The sequence below is a fragment of the Pieris napi genome, chromosome 4 (assembly GCF_905475465.1).
Source record: "Pieris napi chromosome 4, ilPieNapi1.2, whole genome shotgun sequence".
Taxonomy (NCBI): Eukaryota; Metazoa; Arthropoda; class Insecta; order Lepidoptera; family Pieridae; genus Pieris; species Pieris napi.
In genome coordinates this window covers 1,286,544-1,298,556 of record NC_062237.1, presented here as the reverse complement: position 1 = coordinate 1,298,556, position 12,013 = coordinate 1,286,544, and the positions used below count along the sequence as shown (strand labels likewise).

The window sequence follows — 12,013 nt, the reverse complement described above, 5'->3', positions numbered from 1 at the left end:
CTTGACAACTTCTGAAACTATATTCAAGTTTGACGTTAGAGTCGTAGTAATAAAAGATTTCAATGTTTGTGAAACTATAACAATATAAATTTTGATATATAAAATCTATAGTATGTTTTATAGATATATATACTTTACATTGTCGCCATATAGGCCAACTTCACCCTAAGGGTCCGTAATTTCTTTAGCGCACGTGTTTCGAATAAAATCGAACAAAAAAGTCTTTTGGTACAATTATATAACCGGGATTATCTTTAGCTTTGTTCAAATTGGCCATGGAGGCATGTTTTACTAAACAATATTATTGTGAACAATGCTTCGTAGAATTTGTTATTTCCTACATCAATACTGGAGACGATTAACAATAGATATTTTGCAATTTGGGAATCGTAGGTTGAAGTCAGACTCTGACTGTCACGTGACCATGCGTGAATAATTTATTTATTTATTAGTAATATATATATATAGTAATACATGCGGACCCGACAGACGTTGTCCTGCATATTTCAAGCGATTAGGATATTAAACAAAGTATGAAAGTACCACAGCGCCATCTGCCGGGTTTATTTGAATCTAAACCATCCAGGGAACCATCCATTAGGGGTCCAGCCGTTTAAGAGGAGTTCAGTGACATACACACGTACAGTAGAATTATATTAATATATGTAAGCTATCTTATCTTTTAAGTTAGATCAAACTGCACACGGTGTGCAAATTTGATTGAAATCGGTTAAGTAGTTTATGAGTCCATAGCGGACAAACAATGTGACGCGTAATTTAAATATATTAAGATATATAATGTCCCTAGAGTTTTATTAGGGAGTAACGCCTACCGTAAAACACATTTGCTACTAATTACCTAAGTTGCGGGCTCCTATCCATTTTTCTCGTGCTTTTTTCATCTAATAATAGCAAAGATTAATTTGAAAAATTTTCAAATCACATAGGTGTACAGATCAGTTTACCTATATACTTACCTATATACCTTTAATACGTAAGTAAAGTTTACACCGTTAACTTAAAATTTAACCAAAATACTCTCAAGCCACACCTTAAATTTTGATTTTCGAACAGCGCCATTAAAGAGCATTTAAATGACAGCTTAAATTCGCGGTAAAAATGCGAACGCGTGAGAAAGTGTTCGAACGTGCCCCGAAATACGTCAAAAACCGGATTGACAGATAATTTCACAAAAAAACCATTTCCTTCAAGTCAAGAGATTGGTTGATTGAGATAACTCTGTATGCGATTTTTCAAAATGTTTTAAGCCTTCAAAATACCTATATTCATTTTAAAAACTAAACCAGCTTTAGCCAGCTTTTTCTTTTTTAATACAACAAAGCAAGTCACAGTTTACTTGAATAAATAAAATTACACTCCAACTAGAACGAATCATTGATAAATTAACCCCCGACGTTAATAAACAAAACCCCATTCGTAAATTAAAAAAAATTAAAATATCCTCTATTCGTTTGGTTTTCTAAACATTTTCTTATTACGTATCGTATATAACCCCTTCGTTATTAATTTGTTAATATTCAATTATCTGATACAAAATGACCTTAGTGATTTTCAAAAAAAAATACATGAACACTTTGAATTAAATACATATAATGAATGCATTCGTGAATGCATTAATAGGTACAATGCATAAATAAAAACTCGGCTCGTAAATAGCCCATACATAGGCTTACAAATTACAAAGCACTTGCACTGTGCACTTGTATAAATTCCGTCGAATTGATAACCTCCTTCCGACTTTTTGAAGTCGGTTAAAATTTGACAGATTGTCAAAGATTAACGACAAACCAAATAATTTAAGCGTCACATAAATGTCTATAGTAATGTTCAATATAGTAAATAAGTTTCAGTAAATAAATATCTTTTTTGTTTTTAATTTATTATATCTTTTACAGAATAATATAATAAAATCATGTTACATCAGTAAAAAGGCTAAAAGTTTGTATAAATGTAACCAAAGCAGTCTTGTTGAGAAACGCGACAAATGCATATAAAAATAGTTTTTCAATTTACTTTTTATGTTGGTTAACGTTAGGCTATCCCATAACTATCTGACTAACCTCAACTAAATAAAAAAATAATCTAGTTATGGTATGTTTAAAACGGTTCAATTCAGGTTACAAACATTGAAAAAACTTTCCGATCTTCCAAATAAATATATAAATAATTTAATTATATACGGCTTAACCGTTAAGACTAATGCGTCGTTATTTATGAATTTACTTTTATGGCCGTAAAATGCAGTTTGAATAACGCCAATAACGAAATAAAGGTCAGCGTCGTATAAATTACTTTTTATTGTTTCATATAACATTAGCTTTTCGTGTTTAGCACTTAATTTATTTTGATAACACGTTACATGTTATGATTGTGTTCATATCAAAGTCAGCCGACTGTTTGATGTAGTGTTTTTAATTAAACAAACATTTATTATGTAAATATATAAAGAAACGTACAGTGAAGGGATTCATAGCACACCTCACACACCCTCACGTACATACCTTACACACCATCACACAACACAGCCCAATTAGGTTACTTAGTTAAACATAAATGTTTAAACCGTTTTGTATATATTCTGCCATTGGCTATATCTTTAGTATAATTGTTTTTATTATTATATATATAATTTTAAAGTGTTGCAATAAACTATGAATTCATTACCAGTCAGACATTACTTTAAACTCTTTCAATAATGAGTTAATCTTAAAAGAACCGCCAAGAAACTCAACTAATTTGAGTTTATTTCCGTCAAAGATTTATCTAAATCTGTAGTAGGTACTCGCGTCTAGACAATATTAGAAAAACGTGTCCGTAATTCATTTAAGAGTAAAGGCCGTTCGTACCCATTAGTAGTTATTTCTCCAGCCGGAATAACATATAAATCAAAAAATATAAAAAATCAGTGGCCCTATAACCTTTTTAGGTTCTTATATATTTTATGATCATTTGTCAATCAAATAGGCAAGATGATCACTCCTGTGCCTGACGCACACCGTCGATTGATGCACAGGCGGGGTTCGAACCTAAGACCTCAGAGAGTCCCAACTTGAAGCCACTGGGCCAACACTGCTCTTTTACATTACATGCATAATAATAATCGACTAATTAATCCAGACCGCTCCAGAGATATTGTATCGCATTCCTGACGATCACGTACTATTCAGGTATTATGGTACACATACCTTCATAAATTTGTTTTTGCTAGAGTCGAGTCGGCATCACTGATGTCCGTTAACTTAAATAATTGGGGTGACCATCATTTACAGTAATATCTAATACGCATTATTTATCTACGTATAATTATTATATGATAGAAGCGCATTATTTCAACTATTACGTGGCTTAGTTAACACGTCAAAAGCTTTTACTGTGTATTCGACTCGCACAGTCGCATTCTCCGCTTACTGTCGCAGCTTAATAGTTATCTCTTCGCCGGAGAACGACCTATTTCTGAAGCGTATGGAAGTAATATACTGTGATTTAAAAACGTACCTCCAAAATATTAATGTAATAGGAAAAGTCATATAAAAACTTTTAATTGTATAATGTGGTATTTTTTATTAAAATTTGGCATATATGTATGCTGGAAAGAAATAAATTAATGTCCTTTTCGATTTTTGACGATAATTGTTTCTTAATATTACTTGAATTGAACGAATTTATTTATCTGTCCTACATCCCATTTACATATGACAGCCATTTTAACATCACTCTTCCTTCATTCCACACTAATAATTTTATGAACTACAATTTTCTTACCGATATTAGTCTTAATAATATAAAATTATCCATATTTACCGTAAAGTATTGACTCACTACAAATACCTTAAGATTTTCGTCTTGCATGCGCGCGCGTTGCAATTTTTACGTCGTAAAAAATTACGGTAATATATAAGATTGAAAAAGGCTTAATTATTATGAGATTTACTACGGTTTTTATTGAATTTAACTGATCCATCCGACACGGTTACCTTTGCGTTTAAGATGGTTCATAAAAACTAAGAATACCTTATATCACAGCATCCGTTGTGTACCATGAGATGTAAAGACACGACACATCTTTAATTACGAGTGAGAGATTTATTTTTAGGGGATTAATGTATCTAATTATTTATGCAGGCCTTATCACAAATAAATAATTAATAGACAAATATTTTAACAAAAACACTTTAAATTGTCTTTTTCTCCTTTCTTATACATATGTTCTATACAGTACGTGAGAAGGCGCTTTATACTACCACCAAAACAAAAGACTATATCAAAATAAAATTTCCAATACGCAAATTAGCGTAATATAAAAAGGAGAATAAAATAGTAATTTAAAAACGTTACTATGCAGCCTAGCCCTAGATTATTACACGCCAGTGAGTCTAGAATTCTAGACGGGAAGAGCTTTTTTGTTGGAACTTAATCCCGGTGGGGTCAAAACATGTTTCTTGTTCTCTTGTTACTGATTGATGTCTGACGTCAGAAGTGGTTTAACCGGGATTGACATGACCAACTTGTTTAGTCAAAATAGACGATAGATATAAATTGACTCTTTAACTACGATAGCTGAACGCGCTGGAAATTTACGGAAAAATTTAAATAATTATGTTACTGAAATTAGGGATAGATTCAAAATGTTTCGTATAACAAAAACATTAATGTCAATATTAAGTAATAAAAACAAATTACTCAAAGCTGTCATACATATACAACGCAACAACCTTTTAGTTCCGGTCCTCAGATTTTTGCAATTATTTCGCTATCATTTCATTTTTCTAATACGCAATAAGATAATCAAGTTTTTGTGCCTGACAAAGGTTGACATTTAGGGTTTAAGGTTTTCACCGTATAAAATCCATTGGTGTCTAACGGGGGTTCCAAATAACTACCTCAGGCATGAGTATCACACGCTGAAGCCATTATGCCAACGCTGCCTTTGAATTTTGAAACTATGCTTGAATATTTGTCTTAGTAGAATATTTACGTTTTCTTATTAATCTCATTTCCTTACTCTCGACAATCTTACTAGTAATTGTAAGCCATTGTTTTGACTGTAACGCGATAGCACTGAAGTCTAAGACGTTAAAACCTTTCAAAAACGGCACGCGACCACAGCGAGCAGCTTGCAAGCATTTCCAACCTTTAAACATACATTAAATAAAAACTACATCACTACAATTTTCTATCTTACACTCGTAGTATAAAGACCAAAATTCCTTGCTAGAATTTGGGCATATGAATTTGTGTCTACAATGCATTCGCTATGCACCAATTTTTTATAAGACGTTTTTGTGCAAATCTTATTGTACAATACAACACAAAGCATCACACACCTGGCGAGAAAGTCGCGTTCAGAGTCCCAACCGCCACATAAATCTCTACTATCCTACAATAAATAAGGGCCCAATTGCAAATACTCGCCCGTGGCAAATTCCTCGCAACAATACCGTCTTAGTACAATAAGACATTTGAGTTACGACTTGTCAATCGTTTGAGAATCGCTCTATTTTTTTTCCTGGCAGGTGATAGAAGTAAAATTCAATTATTCGCCCATTCATTGATGAATTATGGATTCTTTTCCGTTGCCAAGCGGTTGTTACATAAGGTACTTATACAAATTGATCGTAAATTACGAAATAGAATGAGCCCGGCCCATTATGTGCTAGTAATATTACATCTAGAAGGACATGACTGACAAACTTCGTTAAGTGTTATTGAAATTATATGACCGTTTAAGTTTCTGGAAGGAGGTTTTAGTACTATTAAATATTGCTAATCGTAAATTTATTTTATGGCTTTTTGACGTTTAGTTTAGGATCAATGAAGGCGAAACCTAAGGTCCTTAGAAGATAAATAATAACACTCGGCGTAAGAGGTCGCAATTGCTAACAGTGATCTCGTAATTTTTTACTAATAGAAGCAATCCTGAATACTATTGTATGTGAGATTGATATATTTAGTTCCAGACTGGCTGAATTCACAAGGATTGCATTATTCATAATTTGTTATAAAAATGTTTAGGTTTTATATATAAAAATATATAATAAAAGAGCAGTGTTGGCCTAGTGGCTTTAGCGTGCTTTCATTCATGCACATTTAACATTTACTCAAACGGTGAAAGAAAACATGAGGAAAGCGACATGTCTTAGACCCAAAAAGTGGACGGCGTCTGTCAGGCACAGGCTGATCACCTACTATTTTTTTTTTTTTTTTTTTATAACTTTAGATATGTCATTAAGTAATGGACAATAACAATTTTGTCGTAGTATTTTTTGGAAGTGAAACTTCTTTAGGCGCATGAGGGTAAAATTAAAATTTCGTACAAAGAATTTATGAAATATTAGTATTTTATATTTTATGCAAAATAATTTAATGAAATTTCAAATGACGAATTGTAACTGCCACCTGTTTTTATTATCGAAGACAAAAATTAAAAAAAAAAATTTAATTTGTATTAATTTTCGACACTTAATATTTTAATAACAATTAAATTCATAAAATTCCTAACTTATCTTCCTTTTTCCCTCCCTCTAAGTCTTGGAAATCTAATGTTTTAGATTTGTATATATATGAACAAGACTTAAAAAATAGTTTGCCAAAGAAGTTCAACTTCTGACATGTGTACTTTGTACGCACAAGTCAGACGGGCAGGAGGCTCACCTGATGTTAAGTTACTTTTAGGTTACTTTGTACTTAATAAAATAAAAAATAAATAGGTAGAATGCGGGAGCGACCCCAATGCGACAGTCGCGGTTTTGTAGGAACTACCTGAAGTGGGTGATGCCCTGTCATCTGAATTTGATCACACTGTGTAAAATTTAACTGACAAATCAATCATACGATACAAATAGCACGTTAAATCGGTCATATTGAGTAATTCAAAGTTAAAAATACATTATTACTAACCATAATCAGGTCTAAACTACATCTGTTTTCCTACATAAAGTAACGCGCATTTGTTTTAGTAAATATTTTGATGGTGTGTAGAAAAATTTAAAATCTCTCAGTAATATTTATTAACATCAACGCATTGTTATTGTCTCAAACAATGTTTTATTTTAATCGTCTAACCGTTGATTTAAGTTTTATTCCCAACTTCCTTCCATATATGTATTACCATTTCTGGACAGCGTCCGGTGCTGTGAACCCTTCCACGTCTTTTGTTTGTAAATAAAAACATTTTAATATGTTAAGTTGTACGTGAGTCACACGGCTTTAAAATCACAGCTGGTAGCCGAGTTTTTTACGGAGACATAAAATCTGCAATGGGGTTTTATGAGTTTCGATGGACTTGTATATTCGTTAACTTACCGTCGATTTTATTTGTATAAAGTTATAATTTGATGATCATTTTGTCTGCTAGTTATTACGAGAAATGACTACAATGAACACTTGTTGGATTAGAAATTATGTTTGATAGATTAGAAAAACTTATATGATAAACTGACCTATAAGAAAAGTAATTGAAAAAGGTACATTATGACGAATTTAATGAAACCCATACCAAATAAGTACTCACTTATTTTACTCCTATTAATATGGAACTGGGTTTGTTTATTTACGATTACAAGCAATGCCTGATTATAGTATATGTATATGTCCGGATTTATTTTTTTATAAATACATGTCGTCTTTAAACATAAAAACCAATACAATCCCTATTAGTTTTTGTATAGTATAAGATACTTCTTTAACTTTTTTTTAATAACAAACTTAAGTATCAGTACGAACATTATAGTAGGTTAAAAATACTTGTCAACATCCTAATTTAAAATCGCCTTAACGTCAAAACTATGTCAAAACTTTCTCAAAAATTGTTTTGTCGCTATGAAAACAAGGGATTACATATTCCTAAAACAATAAAATTTTAACACGCTCCTATTTAGATAATGATCTTTATGACCAGCCTTTCCTACTTTCCTTAACAAAAACTAATGTTAATGTTCAGTTTGTATTCAGTAAGTATTTTTAAACGTTTTCTTAGAAAACTTATTTGCATAATAATCGCCTTTGACTTTGTAGGCAATAATTTAAAGGGTCAAAGTTATTAATAACTATATATGGTATATATTGTATATATAATATATATATATAATCAAGATTTATTATTACATCATTTTAATTTCTCGTCCATTGTATCGTAATTAGTTAATGTTAATACAAATGGTAATAAAACAATCGATTTGATATACATAACTGAGATGCATTGACTTCATTTCAGAAGTATGTAATATGTGAATGCGAATAAAATTCTCACATCTGTCAAAATCCAATGTGAATCTGACAGATAGGAATAGTTTGGTTTTATCTTGTTGGTACTACATAGTAATAATTGGAAACTGAAAAAATTTACTTATGTACAATCGTTCTTATACGTCGCATTTAAATTAAATTAATATTTAAGTACTACGATATTGACGATTAAAAACTTTTAATAATCTATAATTATTTCAGAAAAAAATATTCGATAACGAGAAACCAAACACAAAGTTTTTTAAATTGTGAGTTAAGGGTCTAAATTAAAATTATACGCAATATTTAATTTGTAACCTAACTTGTCATAATAACTTTAATTCTAATTTGATTTCTCATGATATTCCCTATCTTTATCAACAAATATAGCTTTTAAAAAGAAGCCAATACAAAACAACTTATTTAAGACAAGTTGCGCCATCTATTGACAAGAAGCTACAGCAAACAAGTCAACACTAGTTTCTTCATTTTGACACAAGGTGTCTACAGTATGAAAATCTATAACTTACCAGCGCCACCTGGTGTGTAGTAGCGAAACTAGTACAACACTTGCTCAGCAATGATGTCATCAACGCCATCTTTTAGCACTGCATCCAAAACACAACATTTTCACTTCACTTTAAATACTTTTCACGTATAATATTTAAAATCCACTGATTTCACCAAAATATAAAGCACTAAAAAATCTTCACAAATTATATATTCTCGCATTTTGTGTAGAGGTGTAACCTGAAAAAAATTAAGAATATTATATAATGTCATTATTATATATGCAATTAATTATTAAATAATAAATGGAATTAAAATTTTAAATAACCATGAAACCTTATTTTTGAAATTGCTGATATGAACAATGATAATTTTTTTGTTTCTTTACACAATATATTACTGAAGATAATAGACACTCATAGTATTACTATCTTCACTTCTTGGATTCATTATTAAATACAAATTTATTGCTTGTTAAATTTAAATGGGATTGTGAAATATTATTTACAAATACAAAGATAGGTTTAAGAAACTGAAAAACTGAAAAATTGCCAAATATATTTAAAGAGAAAGCGCTTATCAATTTTTTTTAAATGCTTCTTTAATATGTTTAACATGTGTTTATTAAAATCAACATGGTCCAGAAAGAGATTTCATATAATGCTCTAAATGCCAACATGTTTATGAAACATAGTAATAACAATTTTTACTGCCGTTTAAATTAAACTTAGATTAAATAATATGTTGAGAAATGAGTTTAAAGGCTTTAACAACACAATTATAAGATCTTATGCGTGCAGCGTTTCATTTCAAAAGCCTAACCTAGATTCATTTTCTTTCCACCACATGTTCATTTTCTATATTACAATCTCTCTAAGAGTTTGGTATAATAATTAATATCTCATATAAGATGTGATTACTTAATAATATATAAATTAACTTCTTACACTTACAACCATTACACAACTAATACAAATTTGAAAAACACTAAAATAATATGATATTTTATTACTTAGATGGAATAAGTTATTCAGCAGGAGACATTCGATGTTTAGATAAGAATTCTCTAGCAAAAAACTACTGTAATGACCTTCTCTAAGTGTCCTCTAAATAGTGCAAGCATGTGTCATCTTTCAATGCACTTGTTAAAAATCGTAATAATATATATATATCCCAATAAAATTCTGTTTTTACGTACCTTAAGCTTCTTAGTCTTTGTAGAATGTACTAATACCTCTTAAAATTCGATAAAAGTTTTGAAGAAAAATAACCAAAGTGCAATGCACAGGTGAGCCTTAGAGGAACTTTAAAACTTGTTTATTTTATCAAAAAACTGTACTAGGGTCTCACAAGTTTAACTAAGGGATGATAAGCTTATTCTTTTCCATTAAAAGCTCTTTCAAACGTAACTTTTCCACTGGGAAACTTTTAAATACGTAGTAAAATGCAAGCACGTGCACTTTAGATGCACTTCTTAGATCAATTCAATAAACAAACGAAAATAAACATTTTTACACAATGTTTGCCGTTTAAGCATTATTCATTATAAATATATTATTTTTTACACTATAATTAAATAAAGTTCATAACCAATTCGAAAATCAGCGGCTGAAAAAACTACACAAAGAAAACATATGATCGATCGAAATCAAATTGAAGTGCACATGGATTTGTCTATGGTTTAACTGTCATTTGTGAAGAAAGAGTGAATGACTTTGAATACAGATACACTATGAACGAACGATAACCTATCTCGCTTGCCAAATGACAAAATATATATTTTTTTTATTTCTATAAAAATATAATTAATGTAAAATTAATCTGCATAGCTGCTACCCACGATCATTCCAACTTCAACCGATCAAAAATTTATTGAAGTTTACATGTTAGAGTATAAACATCTAAGTACATTATTTTCAATTAAAATATAACTAATAGTTACAGAAGAACCATGAGATTTACTTACATGAAACGGCGTAATGATATTCTTAGTATGTCCTACAAATTATTAACTTTCTAAATCGTCATATATTTGTTAAGAGAACCTGTAAAAAATATTGTGGATTTATATTACCTGATTTATAGTAATTTATGAAGTAAAAATAATAATGATAATAAGACGAAAAGAATAGTTTAACCAACCGGTTCTTCTTCTACCCAAAGGCTTTCGAATTCTTTTTCAAATTTATTTAAAATATTGGTATTTGAAGTTACTATAACACTTTCATGATTTGATACCATTGCCTGGGTAGACCAGTTCAATGAGCCAGACATTACAAAACCTCTTATAAGCTTGGTTTTTGATGGTTTAATGTGGTTTTTTACAAATTGGGCGTGGACATTTAGTTTTTCAGCATAAGCTTTAAGAGCACTTTTTCTTTTTATTGCTTTAGGGCCATCAATTATGCAAAACTTATGGTGCATTAGAATGGTCTTCTTATTGGTTTGCACCTTTATGAAACCTAGAAATAAAAATATTAATTTTGATTTATTTTTACTGAAAATTTGATTAATTATTTATATCACTATACTTACTATATTCCGTTAGCTTTTTTATTTGTGATGGAGGTGTAAAGGCCATATCACTGTCAACAACAATTCTTACTAGCACATGTTTCTGTCCTAGCCTTATTATTTGTTCGGCAATTTCAGTACTAGTTATAAGGTACATACAAACATCCAATGTCTCTCGAGCAGATTTTATGTATTTTATTAACTTGAAGCAATTTATCTCTCGACTTTCACATATACTAACGTCTTTATTGGCAGGGACTTTTATAGTACGCCTCAATGAGTCATCAGAAAATAATATCACATCGTTAATTTCTTTATTTTTAGTGCAAAGGACATCGCTACACGCATCGTCACTTACTGTATCAGTTTCAGTTTTCCTTCTAAGGTTGTAAAAGTATTTACACAAATGTTTCACCACTTGAGAAGCAACTACGACGGCAGCTGTAGATGCTAACAAAATCCTTGCGTTTTTCCAATCCATGATATATTGTAATATATTTTATTAGTCTAATATTTTAAAGAAACAGCCAAATATTTATCTCAATTGATTTCACTGATCATCCACCATGCTTTCCACGCATTTCAATAAAAGTCACCTACAATTACTAAATTAATAAAATAAAAATTATTTTTAAACTACCCTCACAAATTATTTTTAAAATAGGTAGTTTGCCAAAAATTTTATACCTATATTTAAATATGAGTAATGTAACAACGTTTCAAATTTAAATTTATTTTACATTTA

The 12,013-nt window shown here is 30.3% G+C and overlaps 1 protein-coding gene across 2 annotated transcripts in view; it reads right to left on the bottom strand.

The window, feature by feature from the left end:
* The window catches only part of LOC125048911 (mitochondrial cardiolipin hydrolase-like), a 138,116-nt gene extending 126,242 nt beyond the window's left edge, over positions 1–11,874 (bottom strand). Inside the window, exons 1-4 of one of the 2 annotated variants that reach the window (XM_047647874.1) lie at positions 11,290–11,874; positions 10,897–11,216; positions 10,721–10,799; positions 8,775–8,994 (exon numbers count right to left, since the gene is read on the bottom strand). In XM_047647874.1, coding sequence (XP_047503830.1) covers positions 10,779–10,799; positions 10,897–11,216; positions 11,290–11,749 — 801 coding nt within the window. In that variant the 5' untranslated portion in view covers positions 11,750–11,874 and the 3' untranslated portion in view covers positions 8,775–8,994; positions 10,721–10,778. Of the gene's footprint in view, positions 1–8,774; positions 8,995–9,952; positions 10,419–10,720; positions 10,800–10,896; positions 11,217–11,289 lie in introns of those variants that run through there. The other variant, XR_007116894.1, reaches the window with a different exon arrangement.
* Positions 11,875–12,013: the final 139 nt, after the last annotated feature.